Here is a 24,496-nt window from a genome sequence, read left to right as displayed (position 1 = left end):
ATATAGTTAGAAAACTGGGGGGGTAAATTCATAATAATTACTAAAATTAATTAACTTATAATTTTATCGGTCAGCCTCATGGTGGCGCTATAACAGCCCACTTTACCTTTTGGCTTATAACTCTTGAACCGTAGCCTGTAGGTCGTAAAATCTCAATTATTTTTTCTGGATTCCTTGGGTCATGACGCATCTCCCCATATCTCCACCACGCCCATTTACGTCAGGATAGATTTTCCGCCATTTTGAATTTTCTTGAAAACACACTTTTATTTTGTAAACCTACAGATTTTGTCCGAATCTCACAGAAATCGGTACATGATCTCTGGACCTATCCAATTGCGTTATTTTTTTTTGTCCGTATCGTTCGGCCTTAATCGTCGTCCGAAGGGCCTATTTTACACAACATGCCACAAATCACGAACGGAATGTCCAATCTATCCCAAATTTGAATCAGTTCTCGCGGGTGGTTTAATCAACCCAGAGCCAAAAGCAATTCCATTTTAAAAAATGTAACAGTTTGGTGCAAAAACATGATTTTGGGGGGATAAATCCCATCTGAATTACTTACGCATGATCACAGGGGTGACACAACATTTTAATTGGCTGGCAATATTAGTGGGAGGGGCCTAAGTAAGTGACTGCAGCAACCACACTTTGCAATTTTTCAAAATTGCGACTTTTCTAGTTTTCTTTGTTGTATGAGGTTCAAGGTGGCAACATACAGTAAAAATCACACCCGTGTGAACTGAGTGGTGTAAGGTTTTATATAGCATGATCAGCTGTGGTCTGACGTAATAAGGTATTATATAGCCTGATCAGCTCTGATCTGACGTAATGAAATCACACCCGGATGTGATTTCACAACTGGCTTTTTTTGTGCAGAGAAAATGACCACGGTTGCTACGGTCATCCAGTTCACCCGGGTGTGATTTAATTACGTCAGAAATTATTTTGAACATAGCAACCATGCTCATTTTTTTCTGCACACAAAAGCCAGTTGTAGGAGTGGTTTACACCACTCAAAAAAGAAATGCCTAACATAAAATATAGAAGTTAAATATAGAATGAGATAGTGTTTATTAGGATCCCGATTGGCTGATGGCTAACAGCAGCTATCTTCCTGGGGTCCACACGCAACATAAAAACATGACATTTACAAGACTACTGAACCTCCAGTTCCTCAGCTCCCAGAAGAAAATAAAAAAATGACAAAATCTGCCATCATAGGAATAATCAGCATAGAAATGTTAAACTAAAATAAATACTTTGTTAAAGGGATGATAAACACCTTGCTGTGAAGGCCTGGCTTTGATTGATCATGCTATATGTAAAAGAACATGTCACACCTATTGTTTCTTCGTCATGGGGCCCCTGAGACCTGCGACAAGACTGAGAAGATGTCAGACATTTTTTATTGGTGGATAGATCAATGCCACTCAAGCTTATCAAGAAATACATATATTCGTAATAAAAAAAGGAATAAATTCTCACCATTTGAGAATTAATAAAATGAGAAAATTATCAACCCAAAAGCAGCAGCAGTATCTGGAATCGACCAAAATATTAGTAGGAACTAGGAAGTTACACAAAATAATAGAAAATACAAGAAAAGTAATTGTTTTAGGTGACAGACAAAAGATTAAAGGCATTCTTAATTAAACCATGACTTGGCTTGACAGTATATGTGATTGAAAATTACAATTATTTTATTAGCAACATACAGTATGTAAAATCAATAATGTTCAAAAGCTTAAAGTAAGCAAAATGCCATTTCTTATGAAGTGCAAACTAATATCTTCCACTAATATCCTCCACATTAAAAGTTTCTATAACAAAACAAAACAAATCTTTTTCAGCTTTGCCTTTGTCAGTTATATCCCAGAAGAGATGTTAACATGTTTTACAAACAGTCCCCATTGTGGTGTCTCTGCGGTGGCTTCATCATAGGGAACAGAAGTACTTGTGGACGGGGAACGCGGTGAGGCCGGACAGAGCGATGCCAAGGCTGTCTCCCACACTGGCGGTCGCCATGGCAAACTCCCTGTGTCTGTCTTCAGTCTGGAGATGGGGGGAGGGGGGGGGGGGTGAAAGGAGAAGTTAGGAATGTCAAGTTCCTATTCTCTATTTCTCTTATTATGTACCCATACTGTTGTATGCACTCAAAGTTCATGACTAATTGCACCAGATTTCCAATTAACACTGTGGCGCAGAAACGTTGTACACTATGGCCAAAGCCGTTACCTTTCACCTGCACTCGAGTGTCGCATTTATTTATGCAAAAACCAAAAAATATTAAATACCAGTATTGAGTTACAAGATTTCTGCCTGACAGTGCCGATATTCATGGTTACGTCTGTCTGTGGATTTCATAATTATTTAACCAATTTGCTTGTGACTATAGTAAATAATAACTACTAACGAGATCATACGTGGGGACAGGCTCAAACCGGTCGGAGAATCGGGCAGAACAGAGAACACATTTTGATGACAGGTTTTGTTGACCAGTTTTGGTGACAGATGTTTGTTCCTTTAAATATAAGGATATTGGATTCATTGGAACACTAGTCTCGTGTTACCTAATAGTTTTCTATTTATCCTAATATAAATAGAAAACATCTAAGAATATATAGCTTGTTGCTTAGCAGAAAAGGAAATAAATAAATAAGCTCTAAAGATTTGAACGGAAATGGCAGACTATTGGAACACAGGTTATTTTTCTCCATTTCCTGAAAAGCAACAGCTGTGTACATATAAGGCTTGCACCTGACAGACAGTGACAATGTATTTTGAATGGGAATAGGGTCCAGTTTAATGTATTTTGTGTGGCAGAAAGACTAGTAGATATTTGGTTCTCAAAGTGAGGTCCAGGGACACCAGGGGCCATATAGTGGGTTCCAGGAAAATGTGTTAATATAGCATCAAAATCGGTTTAACCACTTTAACCAATTGTTTATTATTTTGTATTTATTTAAATTTGGAGTAGCCAATAATTTTTTACCCCCCTTTTCTCCCCAATTTAGTCATTATGCCAATTTATTCCCCACACACGTCTGTTGTCTGCTGCAGTTGCATCCTACTGATTCACCTGCCAGCGAGGAGCCCTCACTGGAAGGACATAGAGACTACATCCTAATCCTCCCGCCCAACACTCCCTGCCAGCCCGTAAAAGGTACATGCAATGGCCAATATCACCCTCCCCATCCGGCTTCCCTCCCCTGAACATGGGCCAATTGTGTTCGCATTGATGCCCGACAAAGCCGGTTGCACCATGGTGGTTTCGAACCCACAACCTCCATGGTGGTGGGCTCAAATCTTGCACGGGGGTCCTTGGCACAAAACCCTTTCAGATGAGTCTCTTTGGCATGAAAAGGTTTGAGAACCAATGCAGCAGATGAGCTGACCTCCTTGCTGATGTAGTAGAAGGTGTTGACATAAGCGGCTCCTCCCAGCAGGCCTTCATAGATCACTATGACAAACACCAGCCAGGCACTGGGCAGGAACTGGTAGTACACAGCCAGGGACAGCAGCACTGCATTCACACACTGGAAAACACAGAGGCAAGGACGCTCATCGCCTGCTGCGTAGTTAGGAATAGGAACCTTCCTTAATATTAGGTACCCTGCAGTCCAAAAGGTTACATTGAATTGAGGCAACAACCTTAGAAAGGTAGTCCTGGTAGTGTTATGTTCCATGGAAATTGATCCTCTATGTACCAGCTGTACAGATGAACTGACAGATATATAAGATATATTATTATACACAATATACAATTATATATCAAATAAATAATGTAATTTTTGTAAGGGTTGCGGTACTGACCCTACGATACCAAGGAAGCACTTGCCGTTTCCCCATCAAATCAAGGAACCTAAGACTGGTCCTAAGCACCAGGAAGCAAGTTCTTTCCAAATGAGACCAAGCCCAGCAAAGGAGGAGTGCTAGATCTCTCTCTGTCTCAAGACTCTAATGGAAGAATGCTGGGTCTCTGCTTTATATGTTAAGTGTGTCGTGATATCTTCTTTAGCTTTCAGAGTTAAATAAACACTGCATTTTATGTGGTAGAACATGACTAATATGTAAAGGTCCTATCACCTGTAGTAGAGAGAGAGCCCATAGCTTCCTTATCTTCACACAGCATAGAGAGGAGCGGGACACCAACACACCCACCTGGTACAGAGTCTGGTACCTAACGCACACACATGCATGCGCACACACATGCATGCGCGCGCGCACACACACACACACACACACACACACACACACACACACACACACACATGCATGTACACACACACACACACACACGCATGTACACACACACATGCATGTACACACAAACACGCATGTACACACACACACACACACACACACACACACACACACACACACACACACACACACACACACACACACACACACACACACACACACACACACACACACACACACACACACACACACACACACACACACACACACACACACACACACACACAAGGCTTCACAGTCAACAATGTAATACAGGCTTTACAGTCAACAATGTAATACAGGATAAGGGACCAGTATGTTAATGAGCATCCTGTCATTCCACTTCATATACTGACCAGCGGTACTGCTCGGCGTGGGACAGGGGGAAATTTGGGAAATACAGGAGCTCCAGCTGGGAATGGAAAGGTATATTATTAATAGTGATTGAAGTATTCTTATTCATGTTTTTCTTTTAAGTAAAAGACTCCCCACAAATGTTCCACATGGCCAGCTATGGTTTGTCACTTTATATCAAATTTTAAAAGTATATTTCAAATTACAAACATTATCTAAGTGAGGTGAATTCATTGTAAGTGACACAAGGGGGCAGCGGAGTCAATACTCACCAGGCCCTGGTTGATGAAATACTCAGCGAAATAAACCAACCCCAGGGGAAGCACGAATTTCAGCAAACCCTAGCAAAGTTAGAGGAAGCAGAGACAAAAATGTGTCAAACATTTGTCTCCCGAACCTTTCCTTACAGAGTATTCACAGAGCTCCATAGCATTAATATTCTTGGCATTGTCTACTGTTATTTGAACATCCATGTATTATACTGTAAAGCCAAACAACAAGTCAAGTTCCTGATTCCTAATGCATGTGCCTATCAATGTGTGACATGTTGTGAGCTTGTGGAGCTGCTATTTTCATGATGTTTGAAAGATTTGGGTTGTTTTCACCTACATTGACATGCCCAAAACAGGGACACCAGATTGAAAGTGTGAAAGTCTCTCTGCAGTTTCTGATAAAACATTTAACAAGTGAAAAGTATTAACAAAAGCTTGTGACTAAATAATAACTACACTGGATCCATTGGGACACAGGTTATATTTTTCTCCCCATTTCCTGAAAATGTACACTTTTAAAATATTTGATGTGCGTCATGTGTAGACTCACTCTGATGACATGTAGTTTCTCTCTTAAGGTGAGCGGCCCAGTAAGTCTGACCTCTGTTACAATCATCATGAGGAAGAGAACAAAACCAGTGAGGGTTATTCAATAATAAAACTACTAAATAAAAGCTACTCAAGTCTCACATCATAGATCATAGACATAGGGACCATCAACAGGCAAAGGGAGGGACACACATTGCTGTGCACTGGAGTGTATGTAATGCAGAAGTTATAAAAGGGCAGTGATACTCAAATTGTGTGTTGATCAAGCCAGAAGTGAATCCAGAATTACAAAAAAAAAACGTTTTAACCTAAACAGTACACCATCTGGATGAAGATCAGCTGAGGATTGGCCTGGCCCAGCCAGCGTGCTTTCTGGTCTAGAGCGGCACGCTTGGAGCAAGCGCTAGAGATTATTGGTTCACTGATCAGAGCCCCCCCCCCCCCCTCCGCCCCTCCCCTCCCTGGTAGAAAACAGAAGAGAAAGCTGACGTCACTATATTGAGAGCGACGCCCCATCTGTAGTCCACGCCCACTCCTAGACCAGGAAATGTCTCACGTTCGTAGCGAACGAAACTAAAAGCCTGGGTACCGAGGCTAGCTGAGGATCTCTGTTGAATATTATTTTTACCTACAGATTTTCTCTCATGTTGGGTCACAGGGATGTTTATTTTATACCCCCTCGTACGACGGTGTAGCTTGTGAAAAAGATCAAGATTGTATATCTGCTATTTATGTCGAGTGAGTACGATGAAGTATAAATTAGGCTTGAGCCCTCCCCGTTGGCTCTACCTTTCTCTTGCTGTGGCTCATCTTCATCAGAATCTTCCATTAGCCTCTGTCTCTCCTCTGAGACTCCACCTGTCACTGGCCTCACCCCTCCATTATGCCACTGAGGAAATGACGGCGGAAAGACCAACAGGGAAAAGTAGCTGGAAACAGGAATATGGTATTGGTATATGGTATTTACTAATAACATTTCAGGTATTTCAGGAACTCTCGTCTAACCGTGACAGTAAAGCTTGATTTATACTCAGTTGTACGCTATTGTTACGCACTGAAAATAGCAGCCATCTTCCTTGCACAACACCAGCACGCAATAAAGTAAAATTCAGACAGTGCAAATGTGCAAAGAAAAGATAGACAGAGAACAGAAACTCGTGGCTCAGCCAGATAGTGCTCACATCACATGCATCCAGACCTAATCATGAAAACATGGGTTCACACTGGGTCATAACTCATGAGCTATAACCTCCTTTTCTCTACCATAAATCCACATCAACACTGTGTAGGACAGGTAGTGGCCACTGTATTGTAGGCTAATATTTTCTCTAAACAGGACATAGCAATCTTTATCATATTCACCAATAAGAACAAAATGACCTCACAAGAACAATGTTGGTGTCGAGTTGGCATTTCCTGGTTTTAGACAGACGAGATAGCAATGCAGCAAGCACTCAAAAGACTCACCATTTGCAGGTGACAGTGGTATGCACAAATGTCAGTTCACACTTTCCAAATGAAAAGAACTCAAACTAGATAAAGTGTCCCGAGGGGCACAGGTCTCCACCAGGGCAGGTCAGGTTGTGGCAAAAGAGGCAATGCAAAAATCGACCTGTTGGTGGCGCTATAACAGGCCAATGTGAAAAGGGTGGGATATATTCCTCAGCCTAGTAGGAAAGTCTGTGAAAGATTTCACTGGTGGAGACAATCTTCGTTCTCACTTGCGTGCAAGCAGAGGATTTCCGTTAGTCCTAAATACATATTTTATCACCTTTAAATGCCTTTTCTAGTGTGGTTACAGTTGCAACTTGTTGCGTTGCGAATCATTGTTGTTGACTGGGCTTTAGACAGCTCTTGCACAAGCAATATGTACTGTCGCGGACCAATTTTTATGGGTCACGAGTATTTTTTGCTTTCCTATATCTTGTTATCTTATTATTTCAAAATATTTTCAAAAAATTCCCCCCAAAATTCACAAATTAAAAAAACACTAAAGGTTCCTGCTATGTTTTTCTGTTTTTCAAAAAACACACCCAGTCTGTAAGGACCTTAATGCAAACTTTTTTCAAAATAATTCCATACAAAATCCATTAATTTGAGGGAAAAAAATACTTTTACTACTGATAAGTAGTGAAAATAGCAGCTCTACAAGCTCACAACATGCCGTGTTGTGTGTAGTGTAGATCGTCTGTTTTCACTAGTTTGGGTGCCGGGGAGAATTTCACGTTTGGGTCTTCAGCTAAAAAGGTTCAGGAACAGACACCAACCAGACTTCTCCATCAATGGAGCACTTCATCCCTTTTAAACCTTATCTTCATATAATTGGTCGTTAACTCGTTATTCACTAACGCTCAAAATGAGATGACACAATCATCGTCTGTGTCTCACTGTTGGGACTATGGAGGCAGCCTTCCTCTGAGACATAATACTGAATAGACAGAAGTGGTGCCATCGTAAAATCTGAGCATAAAGCCCAAACCACACAAAAGGGTCGGGTCGGGACGAGACTGTTTTTAAGGTCAACCACACCAATGCAACTCATTGAGTTGCAATGAGTTGCATTGGTGTGGTTGACCTTAAAACAGTTTTGTCCCAAGGAGTCCCTACCGGTGTGGTTTGGGCTTAAGGTTGAACATGAGTTTAAGTGCTCCTTTAAGGAGTGTGAATGAACATCCACTTCCTTATTGTTCATCCAGCAATGTTATGGATTCCACCATTTAATAACAACACACAAATGCAACAAGAAGTGTTTATTGAGTGTTTCTATGTTTCTATATTCTATTCACAGAAAAACTTGCGAGTCTTACCTCATCACCATGCCAACAGGGACGACTAGCATGATGAGTAGCGTGACCTGTGGTGACAAGCCGGCCTGGGTGAAGGCCGAATAGAGCAATGCCCCGGCAACACCAGCCCCTCCAGTGCCTGAACCCCATCCCCCCAACACATCCCTGACACAAAGACACACAGAGACACATACTGGAGTCACACAATGATCAAATACACACATACACTGTAAACAAATGTTCAGTTAACTTTGAGAGTACAAAGTTGTACACTCTCAGAGTTACAAACAGATACATTGACATTGAGGTTTTTACTAGGTACATATATCCACTTTGTGAAAACTGGTCTCTGGAGTTGGACCTAGGTTCAAGGTTGCTCAAGGTCATGCTGCCAAATTAGAGACATACTGTTAAGGATGACGTAACGTCGAATTACCGTTACGTCATTCTCCCTTCTTTATAAGGCTACACCCAGCCAAGATCTCTTTGTCAGAAAATAAACATACAAACGTAACTCAACTTGGTTCAAACCCTTAACTAGTCAATACAGACCAGACCTTGTCAGACTCCCACCTTCGACCTAAGAGGCCTTCAAACCAAAACCTTAACAGTATTTTCTGACCACCTCAGGTTGAAGCCGAGTCCTCATGGACACTAGGAAACCCAAGGACCGTAGAGTCAAGCACGAAGCACTTATCCCGTCTAATTCCAACGACGAGGGATCCACTTCTGTTATGATGCACGACGCACCTATCCTACCTTCTTCCAACGAGACACCCGCCATGCAGACCAACCCGCCATCCTCCTCCAAACAGAGGGAGACTGACCCCACTTTCACACAACTAGTGATACAACTTGCTGCTAGCCAGCAACAAATTGCTTCTAGCCAGCAGAGACAAGAAGTTCTCTTGACTAACTTTCTTGCTGGCAATCGGCCCCTTAGGCACCGTTCCCTTAAGAACAGACACCTTCGGAATCGAACCCTCAGGCAAGATGCCCCCTCCCCCACCAACCACCAACCCACCCTCCCTCCCTCCCTCCAAGCCGAAGCTGCCCAGGGGTCCACTGGAGAAGGCCTCCTGGATATATCTCTTGAGGACGACCCCTGCTGTTTGGTCGACATGAACGTTGAGAATCGTGCCGCACCTCCACTCCAGCGTTTCCGGCCCCCGTCTTTTCCTAAACCGCTTTTTAATGGCACTTCTGGGGCCTGTGGCCGATACATTAACATGTTGAAGCTGTTTTTCGCCTCTGGCGACGGTGAGCCTACCAACGAGGAACGCATTGGCTACTTTGTCTCAGGTCTTTCCGACAGAGCGGAGGAGCTGGCTTTTACTCTCCTCGATAAAACGCCGGCGATCTCTTACTGGGACCTGTCTGCCAACCTCCAGAAGACTTTCGACCCGCAGCTCAGTTCTGCTGATGCCGAAGGGACACGGGGTCTCTACTTGGAGCAAGGGAACCGGACCGTTTCTGAATTCGCGATTGAATTCCGCCTGGTCAATGCAGCAGCCGACCACGCTGAGAGCACTTTGATCAGTTGCTTCACCAGCGGCCTCGATAAGCCCATTAGGGAGTTTGTTGTCCTCCAATCTCGGTTCACCCGCCTAGACACCTTGATTAACGCGGCCTCCGACTATGATAATCGACGCCGTGCGGCACATGCTGATTCACGTAGCCTGGCCTCTCGGTTCTCTCCCTCACCCACTATGCTCCCCACCCATTATGCTCCCTCACCCACTATGCTCCCCACCCATTATGCTCCCTCACCCACTATGCTCCCCACCCATTATGCTCCCCCCCAATCCACCGCGGAGTGGCTTTTGCCCCCCCCCTCTTCCCAGCCTTCGTCTGCTTCTTCTCTTCCCCCCGGGCCGAGCTTCCGATCTGGTGCTCGCGCTCCCCTCTCCCCTGAAGAGAAGGGGCGTCGTCTCAAAGCTGGGACATGCCTCTACTGCGACTCCAAAGACCACCTGGTAGGATCTTGCCACCTCCTACAGAAGAATACGATGACTCAGAGTCCCACTGCCAAACTTGCTTTCCTCCTTGTCGAAGAAACGACAACGGCTGGTGTGTCTACTTTGGTCCACACCCCTCTCGAAGCGTCCGTCTGTTGGGAGAATCAGCACACCACTGTCCCGCTCCTTTTTGACTGCGGTGCTCACGGCAATTTCCTCCCTCAATCGGCTGTTGATATACTTGGGGTACCGACTAGAACCCTCCCGACTGTTTGCCGATTTTTATGCGCAAACGGCACGTTCTTGCTCTGCCATCGCGAGACGCTTCCGGTGGAGGTGATCCTCTCCGGTAACCACCGTGAGTACCTTCAATTTTTGGTTCCTGAGAAGGACTGCCCCTTGCCGTTAACCCTAGGTCTCCCGTGGCTTAACCTCCACCAGCCATCGCTTCAGTACACAGGGCAGGGCTCCAGAATATCTTCCTGGAACCCTGCTTGCCATGCCACCTGCCTCCGTTCTGCCTTTTCGCCACCATCGTCGGACTCCTCTGTGGCCCCACACCCGGAGCCCGTCGACCTACCCCCACACCGAGACTACGACACTCCTACCGGTCTCCCCTCGGAGCCCCAGGCAGCGGGCGACTCCACTCCCATCTCTACCGCCGACACGGATCCTGAACCCCCCACCTCCCTCATGGATCCATGCCCTGCGACTGTCATGGACCTCTCCTTACCACTTTCCCCATCAACGGCTGCTACTCGTACCTTCCTCCCCCTGACGCCCAACATTTCTCCCCCGCCCATTTCCCCACCTATTGACCCCGATGCTCACACATGGAGGTTGGACACTCACGGGATACGAAGGCTACTGGCCGTCCGCCGGAGGAACCGCGACCTGCAGTACCTGGTTGAATTGCTGGACGGGAATCCCGCTAAGCCCCTTTGGATCCCCTGTACTGCGATTCCTCCTCACTTCATCAGAGAATTTGACAAGACCCAGTCCACTACCCCCATGATGACGCGCGGACACGTCCGTCGAGGGGGAGGTACTGTTAAGGATGACGTAACGTCGAAACCCCCATGAAGGATGACGTAACGTCGAAACCACCATGAACCCCCATGAAGACGCGCGGACACGTCCGTCGAGGGGGAGATACTGTTAAGGATGACGTAACGTCGAACTACCGTTACGTCATTCTCCCTTCTTTATAAGGCTACACCCAGCCAAGATCTCTTTGTCAGAAAATAAACATACAAACGTAACTCAACTTGGTTCAAACCCTTAACTAGTCAATACAGACCAGACCTTGTCAGACTCCCACCTTCGACCTAAGAGGCCTTCAAACCAAAACCTTAACACATACAGTATTTGTTGAACAATTCTGTCTTTAACAGTTTTTGAGCAGAAATTCGAACCTTTAATGTTTATGATTATAGCACAATAACAAAGTATATTTTGTTCTTAATTGAAGTAAATGTAAATATTTTTTGAAGAAGTTATGTCTGAAAAATCACACCCGTGTGAAGTGAGTTAAAATCTAACTCATGTCGATTAGGTGATGTAATGGAGATGTAAAACAAACGGGGCAAACAAACATTAAACACCATTAACAATAAAGAGACAATATGACGTAAATGACACTGATGTACATTTAACCTTCATTGTCAATGTGTTTACAAATCAAACATTGAACTAAAGACAAACATTAAACCTGTGTATAGGAGGGGCTAGCACCCCTCAAAAATACAGACAGTCAGAGAAACATGCTGTACAAGCCAAATTAAAACAATGCTCTTCCCTGAGAGGGTGGTTGTCTCTCACCTGTTGAAGAAGACAGTGAGAGAGAGGAAGGAGAGTTCTCCCAGACCCGAGCTCACACTGGCAAAGATCACACCTGGAAAATACCACAGTATTAGAACACCTTTGTCTGGGCTGAGAAGGAGAGTTGGAGGCTTAAATGAATCAAATATGTGAACAATTTCTGATTGCAGTTTGATTTCAGTGGGAAAACTCTAGCTGCACTCTTGTAAATCACATAACAGCAGAAAGTTAAAACCATGAGGGGGAAAAAAGTGTAAGCCAGCCATGTCAAGTCCCCCTGAGCATTTTCAACAAGTTAATTTCAAATTACAGTAAAGGTTATGGTCAAATTAACTTTAACCCTGACATCCCTCTTTTGGGCATTTTTATTACAGGAAAGAAATACAAATCTTGTTTTTTTTTAAATAGGGCTCATGTTTGGTTCATCTGAACATGTCACTTTCCTGAACAATTTATCTAACTCGTTTCAAGTTAACCATTCAAATAATAATACCTAATAATAATAATAATAATAATAATAATAATAAGGGTAATAATAATAATAATAAAAAGAAAAAAACGTGTATGAGATGGGAGCTCATCTTTCCATTACCCAGAATGCTCATCCACATGACTGAAGAGAAGGATACCAATAGGAAGCTTGTTGTTGCAGCGCTGACACAGAACAACACACGAAACCTGGAGGTCCAGACAGGAAGGGATATTATTGATCCATTTGTACAGTTAAAATAACACACAGGAGTTTATTTGACGTTTATTTGTGCATGAAAATCAAACTGCCATGAGGGAGTCATGGAAGCATCTCCTCCTTCAACAATTCAGTATGGTGTTGACAACAGATACTTGTAACTCAAGATAGCACTAGATTCTGAGATACAGAATGACTACCACCAACTTTGTACCAACATTTATACAGGTGGATGTATGCACTGTCTATTAACAGTCTATCAACACTGAGTATAGGAATGAATGTACAGTATATCAACAGTCTATCCCTAAACTTATTTGCCATTTTTTACTATTTTAAAATAGTACAAATAGCCGATCTACAAGCTAACAACGTGTCGATGTAGATGGGCTAGTTGAACTATTTTTAAATGTTTTAAAATAGTAAAAAATGGCAAATAAGTTTAGGGATAAGGGGTAAGGGGTGGCGCAAGATGGAGCCTGTAGTCTCTCAACAGTTATCCTTAACAGGCATCTCCATGCAGGAGTCAGTAGTCAAAGGACAAAAGTCTGCAACAGAGGTTCTGAAGATCTCATATGGGATTTGGGCTTTGTGGAGCCTGGTTGGCACAAGGGATTGGCCGAGGTGCTTTTGTGGTGTACAGAGGAGCGACAAGAGTTGAGTCTGTGGCATCTTCTACTTACCCATAGGGCATTAAGTGGATGAAGAAGGGAGCAGTGAACTTGATGAGGAGGGTGGGTAGGATATCTGCCAATAGAACAGCCTGCAGAGAGGGAACCAGAGAAGTTTAGGGACGACTCCAAAGCAACAGGATTGGAATAAAATCAAGGCTGTTTTGTTCAGCTGTTTCCCAAACAAACCTATTTTATCCCTTTTTTGTATGCTATTTTTTTATTAAAATGTTTTTCTAAAGAATTTCATAATTAACATTCAAAGAAATCCCATAATTTTTTAAAACATTAAAGAAATAGTAAAATCATATCATATCATAACATCCTGTGACCCACTTCTGTGAATCGGGAGACAGCGGTTGTGAAACACTGGTCTAATAAACCTCTATTTACCGCAGTTGACACAGGGTTGCAGTCATAGCGGCTACCGTTGCTGCTGCTTCCCAGTTCAAAGTTTAACGCCGCTGTGGATGGTGTCTGGAACAGATAATTGAAAAGGGGTCATATTTTCACACTTTCTGAACATACAGGGCTTACTAGCCATCCATACTATTATCAGTGTTAATATATCAATTTAACCGTTTGTAATTGTAACCAAATTTGGTAAGATTTGTACTTCCTCTCAGAGTTCAAGTTTCCTTACCGGTACTGTGGAGTTGTCAGATCCTTGTTGTTTCAGGATGTCATGTGCAGCACTCAGCATTACCACATAAGCAAAGTTGTTGCACAACCCCATGAGCCTAGACACACCATGTTTGCAGAAGGACATCAATTGTATTAGCTGTGCTAATGATAGTCTGACTCTGACATACTGATTTGAGCCCATCAGTAAAGGGTGTAGAAAAAAATAAATTACTTGAAATTAGAGCCGGTCAATATATCGATATGATCCTTAAATATCGTCTGTGTTTTCAGAATATCATTATATGGCATAAGGGTGATATAAATCTTTTGATGGATGGTGTCAGGGTATTGCACATTTTGGTGACAGAGTAGTAGAATGAGAATTGTCCCATGTTTGTTCTATATTTGGGTAGTACAAGATCGTCGCTCCCTCTCGTATTGTGGCTGTCACTTTGGAGAAGTAGTCAGGTATGAAGGTATTGTGGCTGTCACTTTGGAGAAGTAGTCAGGTATGAAGGTATTGTGGCTGTCACTTTGGAGAAGTAGTCAGGTATGAAGGTATTGTGGCTGTCACTTTGGAGAAGTAGTCAGGTATGAAGGTATTGTGTCTGTCACTTTGGAGAAGTAGTCAGGTATGAGGGTATTGGGGCACTGCCTCTGGCTTTGACTATCTAAAGATATTTATTTGCTCATGGCATCTTCCTTCTTCTACCCTGAGCCATACCAGACTAGCAAAATTTTTTAGCTAATTTAACTTCAGGTGCAAGCACATTTTTATAAGTTCCCGGACTGCAGCTTTCAACACTCACCAAAATCCGCACCAGTTCCGCCACTGAGACCAGCGACCTGTAGATAAATCATAAATAATATATTACAAACGTTATTTGACACCACAGAAGAGAAGCCAGCTGGTACGTGCGAAGGTGTCACGAAAATTGCTGATACATTAAGAAATACTACCGACTCACCTTGTGCATGTACAGGATCTGCATTCACGCTGCTTGCTTGCTCCATGGTTTCAAATGGTGTAAATAATGAGTAAACTCTAAAAACTAAAATATTACAAATAAAAAGAAACAGCTGTTACCAAGCAGCTAGCCCCACACAGCATTTCTGGCAAATCAAATCGCATGACAAGCATAAAGGCAACATTGTTGGCAGTCTGACTGAAGCTCCGACACAGGCTTTGAACCGAACTACATTTACATAAAACCACTGCTGACGTGGGAATACCGGTATTTACAAACGTTCTTCAGATGATGTTCAAGCGAAGCGTTTTCCTTCTTCTGCAAACATAGGAAAGAGTTTCCCTTTCCCTCAAGTCTGCTGCCATGTGTTCCACAAAAATACGTCCCCGCCCGCGGAAACAAGAACGCCACGTATGGGTTGGGTTCCCAGTTCCCAGTCTGGGATTCTGGTCTTGAAACTGGTCCTCCAACAACAATAACAACTTTGGTTCGGCGTCGTCTGTTGTGTGTTGCAGGTTTTGTGATTGTGAATAATGTTGGCCCTGTTGCCATAATGTAACAACAACGTTGTACGAGTGAGTGAATTAGTTACTGATACACAAAAACGAACACAAGCAATTTCAAGTTCACCGGTAGATGGTGGTAAAAACCAAAAGCAATCTAACCAGAATCTAACACGCTACTGGGAGGTGAGGCTGGCCGTGCTGGCGGATCGTTTGCGCTCAGGAGTTCTGAGCTGCAGCAGTGGACTATGTCGATCGGGTGTCCGCACTAAGTTCGGTATCGATATGGTGCTCCTGGGGGAGCCCGAGACCACCAGGTCGCCTAAGGAGGGGTGAACCGGCCCAGGTCGGAAACGGAGCAGTTCAAAGCCCTCGTGCCGCTCAGTAGTGGGTTCGCGCTTGTGAATAGACACTGATGCTACAACGTTTTTTTTTCCTGCTCCTGACATTTACATCGATTAAAGTAGAATTGTGCTTGTTTTCTGCTGAAAACATTAGAATTGTGCTAGTTTTCTTCTGAAAACAAACATGATATAAGTTTATATCATTATATCATACATTGTTTTATATCATATAACACCATTTCAAAGTGACTCTGACCAGTTCCTTTCTTTTGATAGTGTAATTTTAGGTCACACAGAATAATTGTGCTGCATTGTATCATGTATGTTTATGTATTTTGTGTGGCAAACAGGCTGACCAACGTCCTGCTTTGAATTTGGCTTTACATTTCAGGCATTCACAAATGCAAGATCAACTGTCTGTAACGATGCTTATAAGCTCACGAAAGCCCGCAAGAAAGAGTTATAAATAATAAAGATAAAGTCGTGTAGTCTTTACTCGTAGTGCTGTTTTCATTCTCTAGTTCTTATTCATCAATGAATCCTTCTGGAACTTTAGAGAAAGAGCGGAGCGGACGTCATGTACCTTACGTCATCATCACGCCGGAAGCTAAATGTACGCTGAATGCTCTCATTGGTCAATGATGTCTGAAACGACGAGAAACATCCACAGAGTTCTGGAAATATCTAAAGATTTTGACAAATATATATAAGAGTAGTTCGTCAGACACACAGACAGTATCTGGACCAGATCTGAGGAGCACAACGCTTTAGGAACAAGTGAACAGCGAGGAGCGACCACTGTATACTTTTACACAGAAACTTCTCAGCACAGTAAGTACCAGCCTGTTTCGGTCACTTTTAATTTACAGGCTATCAACGGAATATGGGTGTATATAACTGTACATTATCATCATTTTAATATGAATAAAGTGTAAAACCTCAAGGCTACAATATCATTGTGATAAAATATGCATCAGTTACTTATTCCGTGTGTATTCAATTCCAAGAAAGCCATTGAGTAGGATTGTAATAGAACTGTTGTAAGACATAATCTGAAACATATACATTATAAAATACCCAAATAGAATCAATATACACTACAGAAAAATATATAATTTGATTAAAATCATACAGATGATTAGTAGGCCTATGTTGTTCTTAGCTCTGTTTGGAACCTCAATATACTGCTATGCAGATATTGAGGTTCCAAACGGAGCTACCGGTATGTTGTTCTGTGTTTCTAAAATGTCCCTTCATTTATTTCTAGGGAATTATTCAAAATGTCTTCAGCAAAAGGTGTCGCTATTGGCATTGACCTGGGAACCACCTATTCCTGTGTGGGGGTTTACCAGCATGGCAAAGTAGAAATCATTGCCAATGACCAGGGGAACAGAACCACCCCCAGCTACGTGGCTTTCACTGACACTGAGAGACTCATTGGAGACGCAGCCAAGAACCAGGTGGCTATGAACCCCTCCAACACTGTGTTTGATGCCAAGAGACTGATTGGCCGAAAGATTGATGATGCAGTGGTGCAGTCAGACATGAAGCACTGGCCCTTTGAGGTGGTGAGTGATGGAGGAAAGCCCAAAGTTCAGGTGGAATACAAGGGGGAGAACAAATGCTTCAACCCAGAGGAGATCTCCTCCATGGTCCTGGTAAAGATGAAAGAGATTGCTGAGGCCTACCTGGGCCAGAAGGTGAACAATGCTGTCATCACAGTCCCAGCTTACTTCAATGACTCACAGAGGCAGGCTACAAAGGATGCTGGCACCATTGCAGGGCTGAATATACTGAGAATAATCAACGAGCCAACTGCAGCCGCCATCGCCTACGGACTAGACAAAGGCAAGTCAGGAGAACACAACGTCCTAATCTTTGACCTGGGTGGGGGCACCTTCGACGTGTCCATCCTGACGATCGAGGATGGTATCTTTGAGGTGAAGGCTACAGCCGGAGACACTCACCTGGGTGGGGAGGACTTTGACAATCGCATGGTCAACCACTTTGTGGAGGAGTTTAAGAGGAAATGCAAGAAGGACATCAGCCAAAACAAGAGAGCTCTGAGGAGGTTGCGCACAGCTTGTGAGAGAGCTAAGAGAACCCTGTCCTCCAGCACTCAGGCTAACATTGAAATTGACTCTCTTTTTGAGGGCATTGACTTCTACACCTCCATCACCAGGGCTCGCTTTGAGGAGATGTGCTCTGACTTCTTCAGGGGAACATTAGAGCCTGTGGAAAAAGCCCTTAACGATGCCAAGATGGACAAGGCGCACATTAACGACATTGTCCTGGTTGGAGGCTCCACCAGAATCCCCAAAATCCAGAAACTCCTGCAGGATTTCTTCAACGGCAGGGAGCTAAACAAGAGTATCAACCCAGATGAGGCGGTGGCTTATGGAGCTGCTGTCCAGGCTGCCATTCTGTCAGGCGATACATCAGGAAACGTTCAAGACCTGCTGCTGCTGGATGTGGCACCTCTCTCCCTGGGCCTTGAGACAGCTGGAGGAGTTATGACAGCCCTCATTAAACGGAACACTACCATCCCCACTAAACAAACCCAGACCTTCAGCACTTACTCTGACAACCAGCCTGGCGTCCTAATCCAGGTGTTTGAAGGAGAGAGAGCCATGACCAAGGACAACAATCTGATGGGCAAGTTTGAGCTGTCAGGAATCCCACCTGCTCCTAGAGGGGTTCCTCAGATCGAGGTCACCTTTGACATTGATGCTAATGGTATCTTGAAAGTGTCTGCAGTGGATAAAAGCACAGGCAAAGAGAACAAAATCACCATTACCAACGATAAGGGTCGGCTCAGCAAAGAAGAGATCGAGAGGATGGTGCAGGATGCTGACAAATACAAAGTTGAAGACGACCTTCAGAGGGACAGGATCACTGCCAAGAACTCCCTGGAATCCTACACCTTCAACATGAAGAGCAGTGTACAAGATGACAACGTGAAGGGGAAGATCAGTGAAGAGGACCAGAAGAAGGTCATTGAGCAGTGTGATCAGGCCATAGCCTGGCTGGAGAACAACCAGTTGGCTGATAAAGAGGAATATCAGCATCAACAGAAAGAGCTGGAGAAAGTGTGTAGCTCCATCATCAGTAAGTTGTATCAGGGAGGAATGCCAGCAGGCAGCTGCAGACAGCAGGCACAAGGCAACTCCCAGGGCCCAACCATTGAGGAGGTTGACTAAAATGTATCTTTATAGACTATAGAAAAAGATTAGAGAAACAAAAGATGCTTACTGTACTTACGCTCAATATCTGTGACTATAGGTGGTTGCCCATGGTATATTTGTGTTTTGTTGATCATGTACATTCACTGTCAATTCATTTTGTTTTTAATTTAGTACATTACAGTAAAATGTGAAATTGAATATTTATGGTGGTTTTGTATATTTTAAATAAAAACTTTTTTATAATTTATAACAATAGTGTGTCCTGAGTTATTCACATTTACATTTAGCTCTAGGTGCATTGATGACATTTTCAGTATCTGAAACCCAATTGAAGGAGTTCAAGATGAAGAGTGACTCAAACAGACTTCTAACATAGTCCTAACATATACACCTACTGACAGAAACTCTGTGTTACATAAACAATCCTTGCATCCCAGTTTAGTCGCATCTTTAACGTCTGTATTTCTAATGTTGATTTCCAAGCTTATGTTATTATCAAAGTATCAACAGTCATACAACTGTGATGCAGTATTTCTAGTTCAGAAGTGGAACCTGCTTAAAGTAACCAGGTAGGGAGAGAAGAAGTGACATATTTAAGATACATTTGAGCTATTATCATATCAATGTTCCACTTTACCAACTCAATTGAATGTATTAAATTAAGCATTGTGTTCATTCATGCTAGTATAGGTTAGAAAGATGATGATGATTCTAGAAAACAAATAAACAATCTCCAGTCCCTGATTACATTATTAAAGTCATCGAGGTCTCGGATAGTTATAAGTACCTGGGTAGTGGCTACTGACTAGTATATAATACTGACTAGTATTAGTTAAAAATAATAATAATAACGATGATGATAATAATATATCATAATGTCATAATCACACGGTCCATTATTGACACTGAGGATACTTTCTCTCATTTACAATACAAATATAAATTCCTATCTAATATGCTGTTACTGCATTGCCCAGGTTAGGCCTACTATTAAACAATATCCAGTGGTTGTATGGAGATATCTTGTACAGTTTTATTTCAAATGAGATTTATTTAGACATACCCCTCGCCTGAAAAAGACAAATTAGGTCAGTTAGACATAATAACATGTATACCATACGTTAATGGTCATCTTTTTGGGGGAGGGAAAGTGTATGCACTGTGCAGTTTATCTAAAATTACTGTATATGGCATAAAACATGATTGTTTTCATGTACGTTAAAACAAACTATTTAAATCGGTATCTCCTACCTTAAAAAAAGATTGAGCTTGTCTTGATATGACAATAAAAGTATAATAATACATTAAGGGGGTCATGGCTGTCCATATTAAAATTAAAAAAAGTCTGGCGGCAGCCAAGGAACAATGTTACGTTCCCAGACCCACCCTCCAGCACAAGTCGGGTGCATGTGTTTAGTCCAACGTACTAACAGTCTGACAGGCACTAGTCCGACACCCTACCCCAAACTAACCCTAACCTCACAGGGAAGTCACGGGTGAGTTTTAACCAGCAACGCATGTCGGGAGCCCCAGGCGAGTTTTAACCGGCCACGCATTTGTCTTAAAGGGGAATTCCACTCATTTTCAACATGTTACTATGTCATTAATATACCTTAGAGCCGTGTGGAAATAATAAAAAAGTCCCCCCATTCTGTGTTGCCTAGAACTGTAGGTCTGAAAAAAATCATTAACATGGTGAAGTACATCATGATGATGTGATCAAGTCAGTGGGGATAATAATAATAATAAACTTTATTTATAAAGCGCTTTTCGAAAACAATGTTTACAAAGTGCTTTACAGTGTCAAAGGATGAGGAGCACTGTCCGCCACATATTGATCCTCCCAGGGTCAGCACATTATGATTTGGTCAGTCCTTTGTGCCAGTAGCCATCAGGCTCCACAACCAAGTCTCTTTAAAATTGTATCCCACGATTTTGCAACCCATTTTTTCACCCAGTGTCAATTATATAATGGAATCCTGAGCACTACACTCCCTCTGCCAACCTGGGGAGAGCAACAGACTGACCTCATGCCAAATCTGACCTGATATGTTCTATTCTGTTCTTTGGGATTACTGACATGACTTTGGCCCACTTGCACACAGACTACTACAGAACCAGCCATGCCATGTTGTCGAGAGAGAACATGCAAAGAGCAAGGATTTTGAACGGATAAGGTATTCCTGTTGTCTTTTAATATGGATTCCATACCCCCCCAAAAAACACTAGCATTGTTAATTGTATAATACAGACACAGTGTATTAAGGATTTTCTGTGTAGAAGAGTCAAAGAGAGGATAACATTCGGTCATGACTCATGAGTCAGATTCAGTTAGGTTAAAAAAAAAATTCAATCCCATCTATGTCTGTCTGGTGTCTGTGTAGTAACTAATTTATGTCACTTTAAATGCAAAGTTGACATTATTTAGGACTACTTGATAATTAAGCCTACTAGGTCATGTTTATGACAGGTGCTATGTCAATAAATTCAAGTGTTCCCTCATGTTAGTCAGTCAGGAATCAACCATCCTTTTGACATAATGCAGTAACTAGAAACAGCCACCAGGTGTCCTCATTCATCCATTCTATGAAGAGCATCTGACCGCTTGAGTGGCCAGCAGCTGCTTTTAGAATCACTGTCACTAAATCACTGTCACTAAAATACAATATATATTATAATACTATATAATATAATACTGTAAAATACTGTAATACTGTAAAAATATATGGATGGAAATATGGATATCAAGGATTCAGATCTTTTACTTAAGTAGTAGGCCTACAATACAGAAATACAATTTTACAAGTAACAGGCCTGTATTCACAATTTGACTTGAATAAAAGTACAAAAGTACTGGCATCAAAATATACATATACTAGTACTAAAGTAGTAAGAAGTAAGTAAAACTAGGCGTACGTTAGTTTCCACCACTGATGGAAATACAAGGGTTCTGTTCAACAATATAATGTATTTTATGTCGATTTTTAGGCAAGACAAGATTAACTATTAATTGAATTATACATTGTATTGATTAAAGTACTACAGAATGGTAATTGGATCTATTATTTACAATGATTCAATGATTATTTGCAATGATTATTTACAATTATTATTTGCAATGATTATTTACAATTATTATTTACAATGATTAAACATTTATTCAGGGGTGGAACAACCTTAGAGTATATACTCTAAGGGAACAACAGGTCCGGTAATGTCGCCCTGGCTGGATACTGGATCTTTGACCAGAAAATGGTTCAAAAAGGCCTCAAGTAAATTGTGTATGTGTGTGTGTGTATGTGTGAGTGGGGTTTCTGACTGTGGACAGACTATGAAGGTAGAATAAATAGATTTAGGATAATTATTTCTGGACTGCTAAGTGAGTTAGGATGTTGTTCACCCATTTTGTCCCTCTCTTTTGTTTTATTTTACCTTTTTGAGGCACAAGGGAAAAACTCACTCACCATATCAGCCTCTTGTACAATGTATAGTTTACTGTGTAAATATTTCTTAATACTAGCATTATTCTGTTAACGTACCAACCAACCTCACAACCCCACAAATGAAGATGCACTCTGATTCTATCTTAGCTGATGGCATTTGATGCTGTAAACTGGGTGTATGTTGATTAAATACTGTACATTTCGAATGTGTCATCACATTGGATGAGGCATTGGATCACCCATTGCCTCAATGATTAAAATAGTAGTCTGGGTTATAACCAGGCTCTGAAAACAACAACATAAATATTGATATGGGTCCATTTGATTTCATTTGTACAATCTCAAGTTAAATTAACACTGTGTATGCATGCACTGTAACTCCCTTCTCTTCGGTCTCCCCCACAAACTCCTCCATAAAATCCAACTGGTCCAGAACGCTGCAGCCCGCATCATCACCAAAACCCCTGCCATCTCCCACATCACCCCCGTTCTGCACCAACTCCACTGGCTACCCATCAATTACCGCATAGACTTCAAGATCCTCCTCAACACATTCAATGCCATCCATAACCTCTCCCCCCCATACCTGTCTGATCTCATCCATATCAACACTCCCACCCGGGCACTCAGGTCTGCCTCCTCCACCAACCTCACTGTTCCCCCAGCTCGTTTGTCCACCATGGGGGGTAGAGCTTTCAGCCGCTCTGCCCCTCGCCTCTGGAACAGCCTTCCCCCTGACATTCGAAACATGGACTCACTCCCCACCTTCAAATCCCACCTCAAAACTCACCTATTCAGACAAGCCTATGCTCACCTTGAGTAAAGGTCTGCTGCAGGCCTTTGTGCTTATTTTAAACTTGCTTTATTATATTGTATTTCTTTTCTGTTTTGTTAAGCGACCTTGGGTGACCTGAAAGGCGCTATATAAATAAAATGTATTATTATTATTATTATTATTTCTGGCACTGCCCATCAAGTTTCCCCTGGTGAATGAATTGTGCTATTACACATTTGAGACGTGACCTGTGAACATGTAATGTCGTTTTTTAAATACATTCCCACAAATTAGACACATACCACAAAGAGCCATCAATCGTAGTGAATAGGTTCAATTTAATTATTTATCCAGTGTATATACTAATAGGTTAACCGTATGATTATAATATATACTCTAGAAGGTTTTCCTCCAGCAGATGGTTCAGTCGAGAGATGAAGGCACATTTAATGTACTTAGGGACTCTTAAAGACCATGTCACAAAATCACAAAGAACCCATGAGAGGGGGTGTGTCTTATGAGCAGGCAACATTAAAGGTACTAAAGATCTTCTCTCTCACTTGGGAGACAAAAAAAGAAAACACATTCAACTATGCAATAAAGTGACATCACAAGTTAAAACTAAAGGTGCTGGGCCAGGGAGTGAAAATTAACAGAAATAACTGCATGCATATCAGCTACAGGAATGTCAAAGTGGTGGAATGGGGGGAGGTGAGCAGTGGAACAGTGTCGGGGCATCGTTTAGTAGGCGTGGTTAGCCACATAGAGAGAATCGCCACCTGCTGCGCCGCTGTCTCCCCTGGAAACATACTTGCCGAGAGCAGCCTGGTGGTTATTCTGTGGAGAAAGAAGAAGAAAGAAACCCATGAAGAAAGAAACGATAGAAAGGAAGGCAGATTTGTCAAGCCCAGCTTGCACACCAATGATTTGCAACATAACTCGTTGCAACTTGCAACCACCTGCAACAGAATCCCCAAACTGTGCAGAGCGTCAATTCAGACCGCTGCAGCTGGTTGCAAGGAGTTGAGTTGTGAATCTTTGGTGTGGACTAGGCTTTATGAGAGATTAAATACAAGAAATTAGTACAATTAGTTATTTGTCTTTGCAGAGACAGAGGTCACCAGCATCTTGCTTCCTCTTGTTATCTGGCTGTTGACAGTGTATAATTTCACTTTTCTCATACGTTTCATACATTGTCTGTAGTCCTCATTACTACTGGTATATGTCTATCACTTGCTACTCTATTCTAAAATTGCATAGCTTATTGATTGATTGATTGATTGATTGATTGATTGCAACAAAAAAGG

General features: G+C 42.3%; 3 protein-coding genes across 3 annotated transcripts in view; 1 reads left to right on the top strand and 2 right to left on the bottom strand.

The window, feature by feature from the left end:
* Nucleotides 1-1,368: 1,368 nt before the first annotated feature.
* Nucleotides 1,369-15,326, bottom strand: cln3 (CLN3 lysosomal/endosomal transmembrane protein, battenin). Its single transcript, XM_079520318.1, has 15 exons — nt 14,940-15,326; nt 14,781-14,817; nt 13,991-14,087; nt 13,741-13,824; nt 13,360-13,439; nt 12,581-12,666; nt 11,989-12,061; nt 8,231-8,374; nt 6,213-6,352; nt 5,425-5,477; nt 4,875-4,943; nt 4,605-4,660; nt 4,093-4,186; nt 3,402-3,542; nt 1,369-2,058 (listed from the first exon to the last, which is right to left on the bottom strand). The coding sequence occupies exons 1-15, from the start codon at nt 14,983-14,985 to the stop codon at nt 1,942-1,944; spliced, it is 1,317 nt and encodes a 438-aa protein (XP_079376444.1). The 5' UTR covers nt 14,986-15,326; the 3' UTR covers nt 1,369-1,941.
* A 1,120-nt stretch (nt 15,327-16,446) lies between these two features.
* LOC306936032 (heat shock 70 kDa protein 1-like) lies at nt 16,447-19,198 on the top strand. The gene is made up of 2 exons (XM_079519449.1): nt 16,447-16,617; nt 17,054-19,198. The coding sequence occupies exon 2, from the start codon at nt 17,067-17,069 to the stop codon at nt 18,984-18,986; it is 1,920 nt and encodes a 639-aa protein (XP_079375575.1). The 5' UTR covers nt 16,447-16,617; nt 17,054-17,066; the 3' UTR covers nt 18,987-19,198.
* Nucleotides 19,199-23,507: 4,309 nt separating this feature from the next.
* The window catches only part of LOC306936009 (fructose-bisphosphate aldolase A-like), a 17,369-nt gene continuing 16,380 nt past the window's right edge, over nt 23,508-24,496 (bottom strand). Inside the window, exon 8 of the mRNA XM_079519416.1 lies at nt 23,508-24,026. Coding sequence (XP_079375542.1) covers nt 23,931-24,026 — 96 coding nt within the window. The 3' untranslated portion in view covers nt 23,508-23,930. The remainder of the gene's footprint in view (nt 24,027-24,496) is intronic.

This window comes from Electrona antarctica (genome assembly GCF_951216825.1).
Source record: "Electrona antarctica genome assembly, chromosome: 14".
Lineage (NCBI taxonomy): Eukaryota > Metazoa > Chordata > Actinopteri > Myctophiformes > Myctophidae > Electrona > Electrona antarctica.
This window is presented reverse-complemented; position numbering and strand designations above follow the sequence as displayed.